Source organism: Lissotriton helveticus, chromosome 2_1, assembly GCF_964261635.1.
Source record: "Lissotriton helveticus chromosome 2_1, aLisHel1.1, whole genome shotgun sequence".
Classification (NCBI taxonomy): Eukaryota; Metazoa; Chordata; class Amphibia; order Caudata; family Salamandridae; genus Lissotriton; species Lissotriton helveticus.
In genome coordinates, this window is record NC_136059.1 from 1592129220 (window position 1) to 1592152190 (window position 22971).

Consider the following 22971-nt stretch of genomic DNA (forward strand, 5'->3'; position numbering starts at 1 on the left):
TTTACCGATAATAAACATTGCTTGTGAACTTTTCCCTTACAGAACCCGACTTGCCTTTCTGCCGGAATCATGAAACATATCCAGTAATTACCTGGGAAAACTTTCCCCTTGGCTCGTATAGCCATCACGAGGCCTTTCATCAAACAGACATCCTCTTTTTTTAAAATAAAAAATAATGTAAATTCATGAACTTGCATTCTTTTGCACACATATGGAATGAGATCTGTAGGAAATGTAGATTGCCCAACAAAACTGTACTCTGAGCCATAAAGCCAATGGGGCATATTATCAAGCACAGCGTTAACATTATCGCCGCTTTAGCGGCAGCGGCGATAATGGGCTTGATAATACGCCGTAGAGAATTCCCATAGAAGCCCATGTTCACAACAGAACATGGGCTTCTATGGGAATTCACAAGGGAAATGTAGGCAGTTTTCTGCAGTTAAAGCGGCGATAATGTTAACGCTGTTTCTTGATAATATGCCCCAATGAGTCTAGGGTGGGGCGGGGCTGGACTAGGCCATGGCAGAGAGGAGGAGTGGTGGAGGGTGCTGTAAGCGCACATGTCGGTTTGGCTGCTCATGCTAGGTATTGCAAGAGAGAAGTTGTCCGTCCATCACCACCCCTTTTGTACCACTGTGTTCGCCATAAGTTGGCAGGGTATGCTCAGACGTGAGTCCCTTGCTCACTTTGCCACTGGATTCAAGCAAGCCGGGCTGAAGACGGCTGAAATGCCAGAAACCGGTCCATGGAAGATTGTTTCCGGTCCAGGGAAGACATGGCTTGGTGCTTCGGGCTGGACTGTTCCCATGAGGCACAGGGTCAGACTGATTTGAATATGGCCATGTCTGAACTGGGGTGGCAGAGTGGGCTAAAGAACGGTGATGGATTAAACCCAGATCTGTTGACTGGGTGTGAGTGTTTGATTGGTTCAGATGCTCCGTCCATCACCACCCCCTTTTGTACCACTTTGTTCACCATAAGTTGGCAGGGTATGCTCAGACGTTAGTCCCTTGCTCACTTTGCCACTGTATTCAAGCAAGCCGGGCTGAAGACGGCTGAAATGCCAGAAACCGGTCCTCGGAAGCTTGTTTCCGGTCCAGGGAATGCATGGCTTGGCAGTTCGGGCTGGACTGTTCCCATGAGGCACAGGGTCAGACTGATTTGCATATGGCCATGTCTGAACTGGGGTGGCAGAGTGGGCTAAAGAACGGTGATGTATTAAACCCAGATCTGTTGACTGAGTGTGAGTGTTTGATTGGTTCAGATACTCTGTCCATCACCACCCCCTTTTGTACCACTGGATTGGGTGGGGAACGTGTGCTTTGTGCCCCATTGCGAGAGAAACAATGAGGCAGCTGGCAGCTGCAGGTAAGTCACGTTATATTATTTGTATTCTTCCCCTAATCCCCCCCCCCCCCTGCCTACCACTTACCACTTTAGACTGGCGGCAGCTACCACTGCTGCAAACCGGTGTCTGAGTTATTTGATCGCCTGTGTTGAATGATGTGTGAAGTTTGAAACATACAAAGTCTGATCATACTCACCTCAGACATGTTCATCATCATTTTCAGTTGTTCCGCTAAATAAGAAATGTCTGAGGAATTCATCTGCGCCTGTGAGTTTATTTCTCCGACAGAGAGCCCGCCGTACCTTTAGAAATACAAACAGCAGAATGAGTTATTAGTTGAGGTGAGGCACTGTTCTCCTTTCGCTAGAGTCTTCAGAGTCTATTCATGAAAAATAATGTTTTGCTTCTCATCACGTGCTAAAAACCAAAAAGATTCTTATAAAACTCCCGGAGCCAGGTGGAGCGACTTTGTATGGGGTGCTAGAAGAGTACTATATCCTATACTAGTGTGATAGCCTTTTTGCATTGTGGGAGCAAATATAAATACTTTTATTTTGCCTATAAAGATTCAGCCTTGAATTTCCTACATGTTCTTTCTTTTATTTCCTTAAACAAGCTGCATATAACCAGCATATCCTGTCTCATCTTGCCTGGAAAGCTGTACTTTTGATATATGCGCAAAGACCTGAATGCACCTGTAAAGCATTCACTTTAAATCATTTAGGCCACAGATTGATACTGAGGAGCACATTCACGATGATTTTTCTTTGGGTTCATGTCACTTTCATAGCACAGCCCCAATACAAAATCCTTTTTGGCATTTATTAAGCCATACAAAGCCACTTTGCATGGCTTTGCGTGGTTTAGTAAATACAGAGTACCGCATTCTTTTGTATCATGTAGCTGTTGCATGGATGGAGCATGGGTGGAGCATGGGTGTTCCCAAGAAATAAATGTCTTTATTTCTCCTTGTTACTTTCTCTTTACATGCATGCTGCATTCTGCTAAACACACAGAGATCGAAAAATCCATTTAAGGATTATTTTTGTGCAAGAAGGTATACTCTATTTTACACTCTGCAACAGTAGGTATAGAGTTTAAGTACTCAAGAAATATCTATGTATGCTTCTAAACCTTTGCGGTGAATAGTAGTATTTCTGATTCTATCTTTGCTTGTTCCTTATACTATGCGTGTTTTCAATGATAATAGTACAATTCGGTGTACAAGTGGCTGGTTACAAGAAAAAACTAATTGAAATGTAAGATTTTTTTATAACAATGTTCAGTGTTTGACATTTGTAAGAAAAACTTTGCTGAAAACTATGCCTCTTTTAGATCAAAAACAGAATTCTCACCTGACTTTGTAGAACTTCTGGTACGTTTTCAGAATATAATCAGTTATATTTCTTTCTGTCAGGTTTTCTATGGTATCGGTGGTATTATGAATTTTCTAGAAAGAAACATACAAAATTATCAATACCAGGATTAATAATGAAATGTTCATACATGAAACTGAATACATAATGACCAACAAACTGAATTAATTTTGGGAACTTACTGAATGAACATCAATTGAAAGAACAGTAGTACATTCAGACTATGAAACTAAGTAACATATTGCATCTACAAAATGTATGAATTCCTCATATGATGCACAAAGGCGCTCTTCCTTGACTGGGCTGCAGGAAAAGATGTTTAGGTTTGGACTCAAACGGAAATGGTCTAAAAAAATGCTAGAGCACTCAGGCATGTTCACAACATTGATTGGAATTTGAATTAGAAATAAAAAGCTTATGCTGCTGATTGAACATATGTTTACAGAGCTCCTTGGACAAAAGAAGACGGAAAATTAAATGTGAGTAAGAATTTCTGCCCTCACAAAGAACACAGGAAGAGCACCGAAAGTACCCGAATTCTGGCTGATGCTATACCCTCATGGCAGTCAATCCCCTTCTTCTAACATCGTAGTAAGTGTCTGTCTCTGTCCTAGAGGCTATCCCCTGCTCTTAATGGAGCGCAGTGGAGATCCCTTTTCTTGGTCTGGGTCCCCATCTGTGGATTAATAAATGTTTTCAAAGGAAACACAAGCATATCCATTTATGTGTAGGGTTGACCAGAGCCTGGCTTGGCTCTAATTGGACCTAGAATCCATATGTTCACACTCTGTATGTATGGGATTTTCATGCTGGTCCTCGATTACTAGCTTTCCTGGATACTCACATTGGAAATGAGTGAGCTGATCAGCTGCAGATCATAAGTAGTTTTCTGGAGGACGGCAATCTGTGCCCCCCCCCCCCGGGGCAAGATGATTATAGACATGAGGTGGGCTGCCATCAGGTAGAGGAGAAATGATTGTAAGGGTGTCTGCTGATTAAATATTTGGTATGCAATTAGACTAGACAGGTGACTGCAGTTTGATCTGTGTATGATCATATGGTGGGAGGTGGTCTGCACTGTCTTCCCTTGTGCATTTCCCAATGGACAGTCCAGTGCAGCTTTGTATATAAAGCATTTTCCTCTCACCAATAGCACCCCATGCAATGTCATTTCTGAATTCTGGGTTTGGTTAGTCACTCTTCACCACACAAAAGTAACCTTTGTCAGTAGTTGTTGACTCACCATTACATAAATCAATCAATAAATCATTGTTAGACCTGTCAGCTTTAGGGTGGTCTTCACCTCCTCCATTTTTGCTGCACTTAGTTTTCTTGGCCTTAGGAATCTGTGCACTTTGCCACTGCTGACCAGTGATAAAGTGTTTCTGGTCCTCTTCTAAAATATGGTCACATTGGCTTATTCTCAATTGGCATATTTAATTTCCTTTGTAAGTGCCTTGTAGGGTGGTGTACCATATACTCAGGGCTTGTAAAATGTAATTCTATAAGTGGGCCTGCAGCACTGATTGTGCCACCTACTTATGTAGCACCCTAAAACATGTCCCAGGTCTGCCACTGCAGCCTGAATGTAGTTTTAATCTACCATGTTGTCTTGGCCTTTAAGCTCCCTTGCCAAACCTTAAACTCCCCTCTTATTACATGAAGGTCAATTAAACGGTTGGACATACTTTTAGGTTTTACGTGTCTTGGTAGTGAAAAACTCCTAAATTAATTTTTCACTCCTGTGAGTCCCGCCTCTCCCCCAAGATACATTGATAACATTGAGGATTCATTATTACATTTAACATGTAGTAATTTCCAAGTGGGACTTGATAGCTATGTTTGGTGTCTTTGGAATTGTGGTGAAGAGCCCTATTCAATGGTAAAGTTGGGCCTTTTATCACTTTTTTTTTAATTCCCCTATTAGAAAGTTGTCATTTTTCTGCCCTTAGCATTTTTGTTCCTATAGCCTGGTCTGGGACATATGACTGGTTGTAATTGACTGTTATACGTTGTGAATTCCTCCCAGAAAGTCAACCAATGGAGGGACTTGGTGTGCATGAATGGACCATCTGCTGTCAGGATGGGGAAGCACAGCCCAATTACAACAGAATTGCTTCTGCTCTGACTTCATACTAAGGACCTAACAACCCTGTATTGTTACTTCAGCCAGCTTGGAGCCAGGGCAGGGGAGGCAGGAAATTCCATTCACCTCAAAGTCTCTGTCTAGAAATGTCTTCCACCTTCCAGAATCAAGGTACCTAGGTATAAATGTAGGAAGAAGGACTGCTGAGTTACTGAACGGACTGCCACTCTGCTGGACTGCTGCTCTGAAGTAACTGCTGCCCTGCTGTGCTGACTTGCTGCCTGCTGCCCTGTTGCCTGGGCAGGAAGAACTGGTCCTGTATCTCTTGAACCCAGAACCCAGAGTGACTATATGGGCTATTTGGCTGGCCTCCTGATCTGAAGCCTCAGGGACATAACAGGCTTCCAACAACCTTGCATCTGCACCTAAACTCTGCCATCTGTGAGTCTATCCTGCCAAGGGGTGGCACTACAATCCTGTGCCCCTGCAAGTGGGCTCAAGGTGTTTGGCTAGCTTCTGTGGGTCCAGCGGAACCATCACATCTCCTCTACTCCAAAACCAAGCAGTACTGATGTATCGCTGCTGCTGCGTGAATTTGACCTATGACAAAGTACTGCATTGCAGTTCTTCTGAAGCATGGCATCGCTTGACTGCGCAAAGCATCCTTAATGCATCCCTCACATCACTCATTGATGGCAGTCTTATTGACAACAGAAGAGTCCACATGCAGTTCTTCCGAACCTATGCATTGCTCCGTCTACGTGACCCATCCTCCAAACTGTACTTAGAATTACAATCCTTGTCGGCAGGATTCTCTGCAACGACTCAGGCCCTTACATGGCAGCCTCACCACTTCTTGGAATTGGCGCATTGCTTCAGCTGCCCAACGTAATCTTCAATGGAGATCTACGCAACGCTCTACAACCCAGGATTCAAGGCACTTTGTTCAGCAAGACTAACTGGGTCATTGTAGCCAGCCCTCGCTTCATCATAGTCAGCCTGAACTTGTGACTTTGTCCAGGTCCAATGCAAGCAGATATCCACAGTTGACACTTTGTGTTGCAATTTTTACTGAAATGTTTACAATTGAATATCTGCAGTTCTGTCATTCTAGTCATGTTCAAATTATACATTTGATCTATTTTTCTAAACTGGTGTGAGATTTTTTTGTTGTGACTTTTTCACTGTGTTAGTTGTTTGAAGTGTTGCACAAATACTTTACACATTACCCCTGAGTTAATCCTGACAGGTTCTGATGGTTAAGCACAGGCTAATTTTAGGGTTGCTTGTGATTTCACCCTGAGAAGAATTGTGATTACTGCTTGTCCAGGGCACACAGCGCAGTTGACCAACAAACCAATTTCTTTCAAATATTATGCAGGCAACAGGACAATCTGGCATCAATCTACCCTTTATGGACCTACGTTGGAAACCCCAGTTTTAGATGGACTGTGAGCCTATTGTACCAAACCCACAGAAGCGTAACACAGAATGGTGTGGCTTTGAAAGATGCAGTACACGTAAGTCAAGTTGAGGTATTTCTCTTTATTCTTTAGCATCTAAGGCAATGGACTGGCAAAGAAGCAAGCTCACAACAACTGCCTATGCCTGTTCAAAGATGTACATTCCAAACGCATGGAAAAGATCCAGTGCGGCATTCTAAGTTCCACCATACCCAGAAAGACCAAAACCCAACATGACTCACCTACAGAATGTAGCAAGGGGCCTCTCAGTCTCCCATATCTCACAGATAGTGTCAAGAATCCATGGCATTGCAGTATAATTGAGTCTACAAGTAAGATGAGAAAAGCCAAATACCTCCTGGTTCGGCGTTTTCCATTATGGAAAAGATGGTATTCCTGCAACCAACTGTGGATCTCAACATTACTTAAATATGTGCAAAGTATGCATCAAGAGAATTCCAAGATGCCCACCAAGATGGAGAAAGATTGCTCTGGGGGGTTTGGTGGTTTGAACCAATTCAAGTCGAGGTGCGTGCGTGTGCAGAGCATGGCACACTTCAATTGAAATCTTGAGGCGAGCGGTAGCATCTCTTCTACGTGCCGGCTTTTATGCGGAGAGTTGAAATATGAGCAGGAAACAGAGTCTGTTCATTAAGCAAGTCTTGATGCCCAACTGGAGAGAGTGCAGTGTCTTTTGAATTCGAGAGAGCATGCAAGTCATCAGTAGTGTCTCAAGACACAATCTGGGATCTAGTGTGTACTGTTTCTTTCAACTCTCAAGCCTAGTGTCTTCGGGTGCATCCAGTGAGAAAATTAAAGGCACACAAGTTATTCTATTGATGTGAATAAAAACTTGAAAGGAAATAGAATAGGAAAATTATTGAGTGAAGAAATGTCAACAGTGCTTAAGAACAAAGTCATTAATAAATATTATTTTCTGACAGAAAATTAAAAGCTATATAGCAGCCAGCAAAAAAAGTTAACAAGAGTAATAATTCTAGAGTAGAGGCTACTAGAGAATATATTCAACCGATAACCACCTACAAGAAGTCAAGATTCTTCCTCTGCTCTATTTATAAAAATTAATTGGAGAGAAGTTATTCCTTAATAGCATGCAGATAATAGAGTAGTGAACAGCATAATTAGAAGGAACTGAATACAGTAAAATATCAACAAAAGAAAAGTTATTACATTGTATGTCCCTAGAAATTGTTTTCACATGTTTTTTAGGCATAACTTCAGAGGTCTGCAGAGATAGCGGTTATCCAATTATTCATCTATCTCTGATAGTAATGGTTGGAACTGAGGACTTTTCTTCTGCTCTTGTGGACATCATCATCAGTACCTTGACAGATAGCAATAGACCATGGGATGAATGGGGGCTCTCTGAATGTTGGGAGCCTTTCTGTTCCACAAGGGCTGCTCACAACACCTCTTCTCACTCTACCAGAAGCGAACTCGTATTTTTAAGCTCTGTCTCTTGCATACCTTCCAAGACATTGATTCTTTCTTAGGGCTGCTCTCTGGTATCAAACCTACCATAAGCAGCAATTCATGTTGCAAGCGCTGTATCTCCAGATTCTCAACGAGATGCTCGAAAATGTTGATAAACTAAAATGGTTTAGATTCTGGTTTTGTGCAGGATACTGTAGAATGGAAATAAAATCTTGCATTCCAGACTTTGATTGTTCCGCCAGGCAGCTATGTCTTTTTTCTTTTTAAGATAAGTATTTAAAAAGAAGTGAGAAGCGGAACTGTTCACGGTCAGACTGCACACAAAATAGGTCAGCAGAGTTTTATTAAAAGAATGGTTCACTAAATATATTATCAAATGGATCTTTACACATAGAAGCAAAGGGTTCTCCCGCATCTGTGCCTCGAGTCAACGTTTTGATGAATGAACTCTGAGCGGTTCGTTTTTTCATCCTGCATAACTGAATATATAATTTTATAGAGGTATTGTGCGACTCCACAGAATGCAGTTTAAACATATACTTCTATTGCTGAGTGCTGAGACAAAGTGTCCCTTGCCAGAACTGTGATGGATTTGTCGTAGATTCGTATTAAAAAGGTCGATATTCGTCACTGGCTGCAAAAATACATAAAAATATCCCTTGCAGTCCTTACCATATACTTTATATGCATCTACAGTAAGGGTTGAAATCATCTCTACAGTACTTCTCTTCCCTGAGACACTAGGTGTACTAGTGTCAAAAGCATCAATCTTCACCGCCTTAAAATTGATAACTTATTTTTATATGTGTTTTACTTTGATGGGCATAGAATTGTAAACAACAGGGTTTATGCGGTCCTTCCTGTAATACTCATTGCAAGGGTGAAAATTTGTCACACTTCCATTGCAAAGGGAATATCTTAATTAGGGGCATCGTTCACACAAGGGGGCATATTCTCAAGGACTTATGGCCGAGTTATCGGCACTTTAGCGCAGCAAAAGTGGCAAAAGAATTATCGCCTCATTCTCAAGCTAGTGCAAACTGCCGATATCGCCAGTTTTCCAATGATAGCTTCCGCAAAAAACGCCACGGATGAGAGCGACAACCAACGCTAATGATATGCAGAGCAGGTGTTCCCGTGCAAACACACACAAAAACACCACTTCACGATATTCTCAACGACCAGCCAGATCTGTGGTGCGATCAAAAAACAGGCAATAAGGCGCGTTGGCAGCAGGGATTTAACATTTGCCTTTTACTGGTGTTAAGCAGGACGCCAACCTGCAGTATGAAAGGGAGCTCAGCCCAGAGCCACATCTGAATACCAACAGATGCCATGGAGACGCTGATCATGCAGCTCATAGACCCAAGAGGGCCACAACACCCACCGACACCACTCCCAGGACCACTCCAGCCCCAGGACCCCCCCCCGGACTACCACCGAGGCAACGCAGTACAAGACAGCAGACCTTCCAAAAACGCACCAGCCTAATAGACTTAACGTCAGAGGATGTCATTGCCCACTACAGGCTCAAAAAGGACAACTATCCTCCGCATCTTGACAAACCCTGGGAAAAGTACTACGCTAACGTAGTTTGCAAAGTTTCCGCTACTTCACAGTAAGCGAATTGCACGTAGCACAGTGCAAACATGCGTAGCATAGCAGTAATTTTTTGCTTGCTCGCGAACCTCATTGTTGGCGAGCGAGCAAAATGACATCCCGGCGAGACTTTTTCCTCGTTTGTGATCAATCAGCAATATCAAATTGTCGATCGCAAGCCTGGAAAATAAACCTCCTGGCGAGATTCTGAACACAAAGAGGTCAGGTTTCTCATTGCGACCACTCGCGATGAGAAACTACCAGTCCACGTTGAGAAAGCTGCAGCTCGGGCAAAAATCTACTCAAGCGTCAGAAAACGACCGCTTGCACTGTGCAAGATGTGGTTTGCACTGATTGCACAGTGCAAACAAGCATCCGACACTGTGCAATCAGTGCAAACAGCATTTTGCACAGTGCACTATGCAGTTCAAGTAGTGCAAGGTGCACTTTGCGTAGCTACAAGTAGCGCTACTACGCGAACTACGCCCAGGTTTAATCCTGACCCACATTGCCCACAGGCTGACAGTACCAACACAATGGAAAACCAACATCCCTCCGCAGACAAAGCAGCTGGCTGTGCTGCACTTGTTGGCCTCTGGTACCTTCCAACCAACAACTGCCAGAGTTGGAGGAGTCTCACAGCCAGCCCTATAAAACTTCCTCACACATGTCTTGGATGCATGTCCACAAAAGCAACAGCGGGCCCCTGTATCTGCACCATACGCTAGTCCCAATTTGTAGTGTTCCTGCACAATCAACCCCAACACCAGCCGTTGCCTTGCGCCTCTGTTCTCCAGATCCAAGATTGTAGTTTTTGAAATTGATGTGTGCCAGGTCATGAAGTCCAGTAGTCAACAGTAGTGGAAAAACAGTTATTTATTAAAAAAACATAAATTAACAACACAAAAACATCAGCTAACGCGTTCCATTCCTAACGGGGAACTTCATCAGGGCAACTTGTGGGTCCAATTAACTGCATATGGTCCGGGAACTCCCCAATACAATTCCATATTCTAAAAGTCCTTATTCAGAAACCTGTTGTATAAATGGTGACAATGGTCAAGCATCCGTATAGTCACAAACGTAATCTAGTACAGTGTATTGCACTTGGACAAACAGGAATGTTTACAGGTATGATCAATCCTGCTAAAAAAGACTGTAACAAAAGTTTGGGTGGTTGTAACCTTCGTAGGAAAGAAAAGGAAGGTTATGACCACACAAATGTCTGTTATGATCTCATTAGGCAGGATTTATCGTACCTGTAAGCATCACAGTTTGTATCAGCTTGATACCCCTGCACCTTCACTTCTCCCACATTGTGTAGGAACAGCTGGAGACCAAGCAAGGGAACTACGCCATAGCAGGCTTCCCGCATGTGTTGGGGCATTTGACTGCACACATGTACTACTTATGCCCCCTGCAACACTGCACACAATCACTGCAACAGAAACCACACGCATTCTATCAATGTGAAGGCAAAAGTAGACCACCGGGGCCTGTTCCCTAATGTCATTGTAAACTTCCCAGGCAGTGTGCATGATTCCTACATCTCCCGCAAACACCCCAGCCCTGGTCCCAAGACTGGTCCTCTGCCCAGCGATGACTGCCCGACCCTGCGCACCCAGGACTCAATGCTCACCTCCTGCCACCTGCGTGTCTCCAAGAGGGCCCATATTGTGCCGGTGCAACCTCCTCAGCCGTCGCTGGATTCTGTAGCATAGGCCTCCAGCGCACCCTGCAGCACCGCTCCGCAGAGTCATGTCTATGCAGCCTGCTGCAATCGGCGTACAAGCAGTCCAGCTGAGCTTACAATTCAAATCACACCTTGATTGGCAGGATGGCGTACCGAGCCCTACGCATCATCGCAGGCTGCATTCTCGCTCAGCTCTGGTGCCACTAACTCTGTGCACCTCAAGTTACCATCTTGTCGTGGTAGGCCCATGCCGGCCAAAGTGCCTCGGCTGCCAGCAACTCTGTGCACCGCAAGTCACCATCTTGTGCGGTAGGCCCGTGCCGGCCAAAGTGCCTCGGCTGCCACCAATTCTGTGCACCTCAAATCATGGGCCCTTTATGATCGAGTCACATGGTGCTGACGCCATCGTTTCACCTCTGGCAGTGAGGAATGTGATGTGGTAGGGCCCTAGGCCCTCGTGCACCCGGCCCGTTTTATTGGCAGGGTCACATCTCCTGTGATGCCTGTGCAGGATGGGTGTTGTGTGGGTGTAAATCAGCCCTCAGGGAGTGGCTGTGGCTTGCTGACAACTGGACCTGTGATCAGCAGATCACTACAGAGAAGACCTGGGACAAGTAGCGTTGTTGTACCCCCGTCAGCGTGAGCGGAGTGGGCTGACCTGGCGTATGCCAGTCCAGTGTAGGGGTGTGAACAATGGCCCCGGGGCACTGGGAGTGGTTCCGTTCTGGCCTGGAAAAGGAAGTAACTAATGCGTGTGTCTCTGTTGTAGTGTCGGCACCACCTAGACCGCAATCGGTAATGTTGCACCCTGTGACTCAAATCCCACAACATGAGCAACATGGACTTAAGGGGGAATCCTTGACCCTACATTCATTAATACTTTCACACTTGAATGCTCATAGACATGACACATCTGTGTGAATTTCAAAGTTTTTTGTACATTCAGTGGAGTGTTGTAGCTGGAGCAGTACAAGGCCATGCAAACCTCACTTTACATTGTTGGCCCAGCCAGAGTCCTTCAAGGAATGACAAGTACATCGAAAGAGGAAGAGTTCAGTCTTCAGTCTGATAGCTGTGTCATTGGTTACCAAACAGAATATGATAGTCCATGTCGAGGTCCAAGGTGAGTGTTGCAGAGTGCATCGGGGGACAGTGGAAGGTCTTGATGCAGAGGGCAGAACCAAGCAGAAACAGGCCATATGGCGGAGATGAATGCTACTGTTTTCTTCTTACCAGTACGGCAGGGTCATCTGCATCTTCGTCCTCCGATGTTTCATGTGCCTCACATGTGGATGATGGTGTGGTGTCTCCAGCACTTTGTGGCACTGACACATCAGGGGGCGAATATGTGGATGTTGAAGCAGCAGCAGCATTCATCTGCGCCAGGCCTTGTGGCAGCAATGCCATGATGAGGGTCTGCAGGGCATGGTGTATCCCAGCTACATCACACTGGTGTGCAGCCGTGGCAGCCATTCTTTCTGCCTGCACCTGTTCCATGTTCTCGATGGTCCTCCGCATGTGTCCCAACTCCCGGATGACACCGCTGGTGCCACTCTGACTAGACAGTTGTCATTGTCTCTGAGTCAGCGATGTTATCCATAGACCATTGGAGAGAATGAAACGGACTGTGGGTGTCCGTTAGTGACTGTAAGTGGTCCCTGATGGGACTTTGACACCCACATATGGCATCTAGTTTGTCTGCCATGCGGCCAAACCCCACCCACACCTGATCAGCCATCTTCTCCTGGCACCCTAACACGTCGTTGGAAGGCCATGTGTTGTTCGTGTGGGTCCTGCGAGACAGCCGTGTTGGTTGGTGCTTCCTGTTGTGTGGTCTGTGCAGCGGGTGAGGTCTCCTCGATGCAGCTGGGCTGCCCTACTCCTGGGGGTGGGGTGCTGAGGGTGTCCTTTCCACCGGACTCAGCATCCCTGGAATTTTAACTATCTGGGTTACCTCTTTGTTCCCGCTGGGCATGGTTCCCTCCCCGCTGCCGGTGCCTCTTCGTCACAGCCTGATCTGACGCCAGGTTTCCCGTTCGAGCGGAGGGCTTGTGACGAAACGAGTCACCTGACCATCCTCCACCTGGACGAGGGGGGCGGAGCTTGGCCTGAGGCGGTCATTCTGGTCACGCAGCGGACACGCGCAGCGGGCGCGCCGGCGGCGCGCCAAAGGCAAGCCGGTCTGCGCCCTCCCGCGCCCGAGCAGGGCCAAGGGCCCTTGACACTGCCCAATTCCTTACCTATTCCCCCTCAGAACTTATGGCGTGCCAAGCAATTTGGCCCATTTCCAAACATTTACAGGCTAAGCTTGGCACCCTGGGCCTTTTCTGTCCCTCCGACCTCTTTTCTTCAGTTTCTGTTGTTGAGGAAGTCTACGCTTCTAATGACAGTGGAAACGTACTAGCAGCCCCTTCTACTGATACCCACGAGGTATTTTCAGCATGCTTGCTTAACACTCGCTCACTACCCAAACATCAGTTTGAGACATTCTGCTTTCTCGACCAAGTTCAACCCGATTGCTTATTCCTCACTGAAACTTGTCTCACTCATGTATCTTCCGCTGATATTTTAGCGGCTCTCCCTGAAAATTATTACCTCCTGCGCTCTGACCGTGTTTCTGGTAAAAGTGGGGGTGGTGTGGCTGCCATCATTCACTCGAGATGGTCATTTTCATTAATGCCCTCCCCGACGATCCCTGCGGTTGACTATCTGGTCATGAAATCTATGTCTGTCTCTCCCCCGTTAGCCTGTGTGTTATTTTATGCCCCCCCCCCCAGTCCATGCCCGCCTTTTCTTCTTTAGTCGGTGAGATCCTTGCTAATTTGGTTGTAAATAACTCACGCATTGTGATTTTAGGTGACTTCAACTGATTTGCTCACTCAGCTTAACCTAACTCAATTGGTCCATATACCGACCCATATGCTCGGTCATATTTTGGACCAAATTTGGTCAGCCAATTTAGATATTTCTTTACTCTCGGTCCTCCCCTGTATGTGGTCTGATCATTTTTTGTTTTCCTTTTCTTTGTTACTTAATCCCATGATTAGAACTCCCTTACCTACCAACATTAAGGTTAGAGATTGGGGACGAGTAAACATCAATTCGCTCTGCTCAATGCTTTCCACCACTAGTCCATTTACCGTTGACTATTCAGACTCCTCCCTGCATGATCAGGCCTTAGCCATTAATTCCTGGCTTACCTCATCTTGCGATGACTTGGTCCCCTGGAAGTCAATTCGGCTTGAACACTCTCATGACACTCAAAGATGGTTTTCCCCCTCTTTACAAGCTAAGAAACTTCAACTCAGACAGGCAGAGCGTAAGTGGCATCGGCGCTATGATCCTCTTGATACATTTTTTATTCTACAACTTTGAGGGAATATAAACATGATTCTTACTGCTAAATCCAATATTTTTCTACAATTATTCTATCTTCCTCTAATAAGCCCAAGGAAATCTTTTCCATCCTGACTAGTCTTTCTAAACTTGATCGAGTCACTGCCAAACCTCTCCCTTCCCAAGATCTCTGTGACACTCTCCATGATTATTTATTTACTAAAATCTCCCCTATCAAACTCCATATTTCCTCTCCCTCGCCCTCTTTTGATCCTCCCTTACCCCCTCCCAGCATACATTCTTTCACTGGCTTTCCACCCATCCTGACCGAGAACTTTCTCAGTTTGGTGGGTTCTACGAAATCTGGCTCCCCCACTGATAGTTGTCCTTCTCACATTCTCCGCGAGATTTTCTCGGTCTGCCCTGACCCTCCTCTTGCAATTCTTAATAAATCTTTGGCTATGGGCATTGCCCCTAATCTTTTTAAATCAGCAAAGATTGTTCCAGTTTTGAAAAAGGTAGGCGCCGATCCGACTATTCCATCTAACTTTTGACCCATCTCTCTGCTCCCCTTTTTAGGCAAAGTTTCAGAGAGATATGTCACTCATTGCCTTAGTTCTGTTATTGAGGCCTCTGATTACTTTGATCCTTACCAAGCTGGCTTCCGCCCTACTCACTCGACAGAATCAGTCATCCTTTCAGTTTTGGATGAGCTTAGAGTTAGTGCCGATCTTGGATCTACCGAGGCCCTTGTACTTCTTGATTTGCCGTCCGCCTTTGACACGGTCGACCATCTTCTTTTGGTCGACCGTGTCCGGCTTGCTGGCATCTCAGAGAGGTTCAACTTTTTTCCTTTTCTTCTACCCCTCGGGCGGTAACCTGCGGTGTTCCTCAAGGTTCTGCCCTTTCCCCCCTTCTCTTTAACCTTTATATTTTTCCTCTTGTTTTTGCTTTACGTCAACGGAAGGTCACAGTGTTCAATTACGCTGATGACCTTCAACTTATTTTTACGTTTTCTGCTTCTCCTGATTCTATTTCCCATTTTCAGAACACTATGATTTTCATTCAGGACTGGATGAGCTCAAACCACATTAAACTAAATCCCGATAAGACGGAATTAGTCCTATTCGGAGGCTCATCCAATCCCTGGTCTTCTAATTTTTGGACCCCTTCTCTTGGTCCTGCTCCCTCCCCCGTGAAATCTGTGAAGAGTCTGGGCATAAAAATCAGTGACGACCTTTCTATGCACACTCAGATTAGTATGGTCGTCTCATCTTGTTTTTTGTGCCTCCGTACTATTCGAAAGGTTGCCCGGTTCTTTACCATTGATGCTCTTAAATTAATTCTCCGTGCTCTTGTCATCTCTCGGGTTGATTACGCTAATTCCCTCTATATCGGCATCCCTGCCTATGAACTACGCCGATTACAGCTCATTCAGAATCAGGCAGCTAGACTGATTAATAATCGGTCTAGATACCATCATGCTCTGCCACTTTTGAAGCAACTGCACTGGTTACCGGTCACCCATCGATGTTTATTTAAATTAGGGTGTCTCATTTTTAAATCACTAGCGGGTTTAGCTCCTTTTTATGTAGCTTCTAGGCTTAGAACCTACACTCCCTCCAGAAACTTAAGTTCCTCCTCCACGAACCTTTTGGTTGTTCCACGGTTTGTCAGGAAGAAACATGGGGGCTGAGCTTTTCTTTCCAGGCCCCTCGATTTTGGAAGTCTCTTCCTGATTACCTTCGGTTCTCTCAATCTTATATGGAGTTTCGTAAAAATCTGAAGACCTGGCTTTTTACTAAAGCTTTTGAGGTCTAAATCGTTGCCCTGTTCTGCTGCCAGTCTGATTAGCGCCATGAAACCTTTTTGGTGTACGAGCGCTTTATAAATTCCCCCAACTTCAACTTCGTTCATGAGCTGTTGGAGGTCATCGGTGTTAAAGGTGGGGAGGTCCTCTTCGTCATCAGTGAAGAGATGTTGGGGATGTTGGGTCAGGAGATGTTGATTCTCCCTCTGCAATGTGAAGGGGAGATACAGTTTAACATTGTGTTAACATGTTTGTGGACGCATTGTACAAGTTTACATACAGACTGCATGACAATGTACAGTGGACATTTCGACAAAATCATGGATGTGTGTTTGTACTTGTACATCATCATCTCACATTTCCCTGCTATGCCAGATATGATTGTCCAGTTTCTACACACAAGCGGCAGCAGTTGTGTCCTCTGTTCTGTTGTGAACATGTTGCAGTTTGTACCACATTGTTGTCAATGTTGATGTGCTCTGCTTCTTATTTGTGTTTGCTGCATTGTGGGAGAGTCGCTCCTGCAGCTCTGAAGCTCTGATTTTGCTAGCCCTTATCCCTTTCAGGTGGTGTGCCTTTTAATTCTGTGCTTATACAGTGCTGAGATGTTGCAGACTTGGGTAAATTGGGCTCTTGGTGGGAGTTGGGGGTCTTGGGCATGGTTTGTCCGCAGATGTCTCTTTGACATCAGGGGTTGTTTGTGCACGTGGATGTGTCAGAGTGTGACCTGCTCCTTTAGGGATGTGGTCCACACCCAGCCACCTCAGTGTTGTGGCATGCACCATGTCATGATAATGGGACTGCAGCCATGCTAATCGTCATGCAGTGTCACTTGCATTGTCAGTGCGAGTCACGGACCCGCAGCTTTGCTGGGTTCACCACATGTGCATGGGTTTGTTGTGAGATTAGTGATGTGTAGGGAGGGCCCCCTCTGGGCACATAGTCGAAGCAGGCCTACTTGCAGTTTCTGGGTGTGCTGCAGTGTGCCAAGGGGATCAGGGACATGCTCCAGATTCATTGTGGCCGTGCACTGTGCTATGCTTAATTGTGCATGTGTGCCATTGTGCCCATCTCTCCCCGTCTCCCAGTCCCTGGTCATTACTCACCCTCTAGCTGTTGTGTCGGCTCCTGTTGAGCAGTTCCCTGTTCCCCAACTCCTGCCACTGTCTCCACACTGATGACTGTGGACACCATTTCCTCAATCCCATCCAGCTCCTCAGGTGGCGCTGGACTCCCACATCCAGTCTGCATTGCTGCCTTCTGGTTGTTGCTGAGCTTCTGCTTGGTTTTGCACTTAACATCATTCCAGCGCCACTTGACCTCTTCCATTGCCCTCCTCAGCACTCTGATTTCATTCACCTTGTCCACGATGGAGAGCTAGATTCCATTTTTTGTTGCCAATGATACATTTGGAGGTGACAAACATTTGTTGATGGTATTTTATCACCTCCTTTATAAGGATCCTGTTTTCCTGTGGACTGAACCGCATCTTCCTCTTCTTCTTGTCCTTCTCTGACCCCGAATTCCCGGCCTGGGCCTCCAGGGGATTTGTGGGGTTCTGGTTGTCCTCTGTTTCTGAACCGGCTACCTCCATTGTGCTTCGCTATTGTTATGGGGTTTTTTTTTCTGCTTTTATGGTGAATTTTCCCACCTGACGTGTGTGAATTGCAGGCCTAGCGCTGCTTATCGCTGATATTTTTATCGCGGTTGGGCCCATCGCGACTTTTTTCACATTTGGGTTTAGATTTTTATCGCAGACATTTAACGCGTTTTTTGGGAAATTATCGCATGTTAACGCCATGTTGTGAATAAGAAGTTACACAGAGTTATTTTCCTGTGATAGACGGCGATACGAAACATTGCATTAACTTATTTTAGCGATGATTATTGCACATTCTTGAGAATATCCCCCAATGTCTACAGCACGCCTCCTCAGGGGTCTGAAGAAATATGACCACATCAGCCACACCATGATGGAACTACACTGTCTCCGCAGGCTGCTCATAGTGTCATAACAGCTCGCCATTTCCAGTGCCTCTTAACACACCTGTAGCCATGGCACTGGTAGGCTGGAGATGAGAAAGTGAAACAAAAACACAAGCAACATGCCTACTCCATCTATGCACCCAAGATCTGGAAGCACATTCTCATACTACCTACTACCCCACACCCTCGAATTGGGGCAAGTGCTCAAGACACACCTCTTTAAAGGACACTACATCCCAATGCTATAGCTTTCCACTTCAACTGTCACAGTCCAGCGCACAATCCATCCACTCATTGACTTCATCTTTGCTGTTGACCCTGTTAAGTTCTGTACTGTCTTTCAGATAGGATTGCACTGTACAACCACCACATTAACACCTACATGAATTTAATATCTGCTCCCATGGAAACTAGGAAATCGATTTGCCAACTCACCTAGTATCAGATTACAGATGTGGTCTCAACTGCAAGCCTGAATATCACTGACATAAGTATTATCTGACAAAAACATCCTGGACTAAAATTAATTTACAAAAATATCATCCAATTGGAAGCATCGTATTTTTGACTGCAATCCGGCAATATTTTTATAAATGGGACTATACTAACTTTTGGACAAGTCAAAGAAAAGAATGCTAACATTAGATCAAGCAGACAGACTGATGGAACAATGAAATAGAATGAAAGGAAACATCTGACAGACAAGTAAATACCCACAGTATGCACAGACAATGCACACACTCCGGTTCAGGGATCACCAGCTCACTCTTGCACTGAGACAAGGAACATTTGTGCATTAGGACCAGGACACACACAAACATTGACACAGGGGATGCAAGAACAATCATTAATGATAAAGCCACACAGCAGTAAAGTGGGAATATGCATGTGCATAGAGCTAAAATAACACCAACCAATGGAATTGGGGGGAAAGGCAAGACCCTAGCATACAGACCTGCACATTGAGACAGAGGCAAAGGCAAGTGCCCTGCTACTGATAGTTCGCCTCAAGCACTGTGAGATTAGTATAGTTCAATACAAGCATATACTACTGCATGCAGTTGTAACAACACACCCACTAACCAAATTCACTAGAGTGTGATTAAAGGGCACAAGTTAAAATCATGACTGGAATTTATGCAAACCAAGTACCTATTTCTGGAGTTGAACAACGTCACACATTTTCTCATTTAAGGGGACAATGGATTTGGGAGAAACTTGAGGTTTTTGAATTACCATATATTTAACAGCATCTTCCATTGAAATTCTGTGCATATATACAACATGCAGATATCTTGGATACTGAAGTTCTGAATTTATATTCAACTTTGAATGTCGTCCTAATTTCACCAGATAACCTGAAATGCTCCAGAGAACTACCCTTTGACAAAATAATGTGGTAACACATATCAAATAAATTAATACATTCCCAATTAGGGAGCTGCAGAAAACATTCTGCTCCTGTATACTACCAAAAGGAGTGAAAAAACATACTACGGTGTGAGGTTGCATTACAATATTGGACCCAAGTATAATCAGCTCATGAGAAAAGGTCCAGGGGATAAAGGTACCACTCCAATGCCACCTTGTACATTATTATTTTTTAAACTCTGGACACAGAAACTGACTCCCTGAGTACTCAAAATAGCAGCCACAACATTGCTGTTGGTGTTGCAGCCTGTCAATCAGAATTGCCAACTACACAGCACTAACTTTTTAACTATTTTCTCAAAACCAGGTCAATGGATTTACAGTAAGTCACAAAAGCACATTTTCTGAGCAAAAATATTACTTTCTGCCAAATTTGGTTACATTCTATAAAGCCTTTTTTTGTAAAATGCTTCATAAAATTTCGATGGGATAGTGAATTGGGCAAATACATTTTGAGCCCCCCCACTTTCTCAGCCCCTGTGTGATTGATTATCCCAAAACTTTCCAGGAAAGAGCAGAGAGGATGCATTAATTAAAAAAACAAAAGTTTTGGGAAGAATCATCAAACATGGCAAAGTCATTAGCGAAACAAAAAGCATTCCTCCTACTGTTATGGTAAGTTGGAACCTCTGACCTAACTCTTACTATACAGTGGGAACCACCAATGTCACACACCCTTTTCTGAGCAACATGATAGTGATGTGCCTAAATAAAAAAAAATGCTATAGATAGGTTTCCTGCAAACTTAAGGGGACGAAACAGGGTTGCTGAGCTTAGACGCCTGGATGCTAGATATATCCTAAATTTGCATACCAAGACTCCAGCTGGACTGAACAAGAATGATGAGATAGAAGTACAGGTGGGATCATTGAATTCTAACTTTGAATCCCATAGTATAGTTTGTAGTATTCAGGTATATGTAATACCTTTCTGCCAAATGTACTGTTTAATTACTAAAATCTTGTGTTTCACATACATAGACCACAAAGAGATTAGATTGGGTGTATCATGTGTTTCACATACTTAGACCACCAAGAGATTAGAATGGGTGTGTCATTTGACAGATAGCTCTGAGCAATACCGTTAATGCTAATTACTTAGGACATTGTTTTTTCACTAGATGGGACCATAACATTGTTGAGTATTGATGAGTGATTAAAAAAAAATTGAAAATTTGCTGAGTTACATTTTAAATCATATGATATTTCACATATATAACATTGGTGCACTTGTCCATAATGATCTCGACCTCAAGTATGAATTGAAGTTGGATGTGTATATTTTTTGCTTCCATTTTAAGGAGTCACACACTCTGTCTTTGGCACCTGAGCTTTTATTTTTGACATTCATGTAGCAGGCAATGACATCAGTGAATTTAAGAAAATGTATGAACATATTGATGCATTTTATTTAAATTTATGAATTTAAGAAAATGTATGTATCTATTTTATTATTAAGGATTAAATTGCCTTTGCCTCCCTTAAGATTATAGGAGTCAAGTATAAGCAAAAAAATGAAAAGTCAGGTTCCTCTCTTTCTTGTCAGTAGTATGAATTTATTTAATGTATACTCTTGGGGTCCAATTACGGTGTGGCCCAGAAAGGCTCCAAGCGCTTTTCGGAGACTTTCTGGGCCGCATCTCGGTCTTATATCCTACATCCTCAGCAAAACGCTAGCGGTCGGAAATTAAACCGGCAGGTCATTCCAGCTGGCTTTCGACAGGCTCCATTCGGAGGTTTGCCCGTAATCCCAAAGGGCGACCTTTCTACCCTTGGGATTGTGATACCGGTCTCCGCCAGGCTTTCCATGTCGGGCTTTCTGACATGAAAATTCTGTCAGAAAGCAAGTATGGGGGCTGACCTGAGGATGATCAGTTTCATTTTTTGAGACGGTTTCGTCTGCCTGGCATCGTAATAGGCCCCTTGGTGTTTTACATTTATATTGTGGTAATGTTAGGGTGAGTTGACTGTATTTTTTACTAGTTTTATTATATGTTTTATTAATGTGCACATATTTAAGGTAAAAATCAAAGATGAATCACTTCCTGGAGTGCCTGCTGTCATTTGACCAAAACTTTTAGCATATATATGTATACATATATATATTATCTACTGGCGGTCGCCAGTAGGTAGTTATAGTTAGGACCTAGTTTCCATAGGAAATCTGCAACATTCTATTTAGAATTACTTTGGCGTCGGTCCACGAATGTTTGCCAAATTCTCCAAGAAGATGGGGCGCTGCACTCCACTCCTATCCTGAAAGTTTGGGGGTGATTCGTCAAGCGGAGGCTTAGGAAAAAGGGGATCCCAAAACGTGTTTTCCCCATGCAATTTTCCATAGGGACCTTCAGACACGGCTACAGCCCGAACTGCTGAACGGAATTACACCAAATTTGGCAAAAAGGTAGAGTTTGGTTCGCAGACCATGTTTTTTGTTAAATGGTGTAAAATCATAGATATATCTATGGACGGAGTAGGGTACGTGTATCGTCCGAGGATTATACGCGTACCCTTACGAGCACGAGCTGCATGCTAATTGGCTGTCAACTGTCTGTCAACACTCCAAACCAGGAAGTGTTGGCAGCCATCTTGTGTCTTGGTAGAATCGAGGCACAAGAAAACTGAAAAACAAGAGCGCAAAAGACGCAAAGGGGGCAGGGTAGAAACACCCTGACCCCCTAGGCCTGCTCAGGCAGACCCACAAGGACCCACAAGGACCCCAAGGCCCCAAAAATGTTTGTTATTTTTTTTAGATCGCGGGATACGCATACGATACGCGTATCGCGTGAAACAAAAAAAAAGAAGCTCGCTTTAGTGGTAATTAGCCCCGGGGGGGCCAAGTCCCAGGGGCAATGTCATTTATTATAATGGGGGGCCCAAAGGCTCCCCCCAGCCCCATGGACCGCCACCACCGGGGCTTTAATGATACGAATGCAGGGGGGCTCACCCCCCCCGCAGCCCCGAGACCGCCACCCCCAGGGTTTCTTTTTTTATAATAATGGGGGGCCCCAAACCCTCTCGCCCCCCCCCGCAGCCCTGGGGACCGCCACTCCCTGGAGCATTGGGTTAATATGTGCAGGGGGCTCACGGCCCCCCTGCAGCATATGTAAATGTGTGGGGGGGCTGAAAGGGCCCCCAAGCCCAGGGGGCCGACACCTCCCCAGGGCACTAAATGTTTAAATTAAGGACCTTCTAAAGTGCAAGGAGTAGTTTAGTTGTGTAGAATCACATTCTGAGTTTGTCTGCATTTGGATAACCATTGTGATAAAAGCATTTGGTAAATTAATGTGTTTGGTGAGTCAGCTTTGTACAGTAAAGTGCAGTACTAAAAAATGTAGAATGTGTGCAGTCACTTTTTCAGTTCTAGAGTAGATAATAGTGTAGCT

The 22971-nt window shown here is 44.6% G+C and overlaps 1 protein-coding gene across 3 annotated transcripts in view; it reads right to left on the minus strand.

The window, feature by feature from the left end:
• Positions 1 to 22971, minus strand: part of LOC144818798 (phospholipid-transporting ATPase ABCA1-like) — a 3252877-nt gene that overhangs the window by 958360 nt on the left and 2271546 nt on the right. For all 3 annotated transcript variants that reach the window (XM_078676562.1, XM_078676560.1, XM_078676561.1), the window contains exons 33-34: positions 2707 to 2801; positions 1548 to 1653 (exon numbers count right to left, since the gene is read on the minus strand). In XM_078676562.1, the coding sequence (XP_078532688.1) occupies positions 1548 to 1653; positions 2707 to 2801 (201 nt within the window). The remainder of the gene's footprint in view (positions 1 to 1547; positions 1654 to 2706; positions 2802 to 22971) is intronic.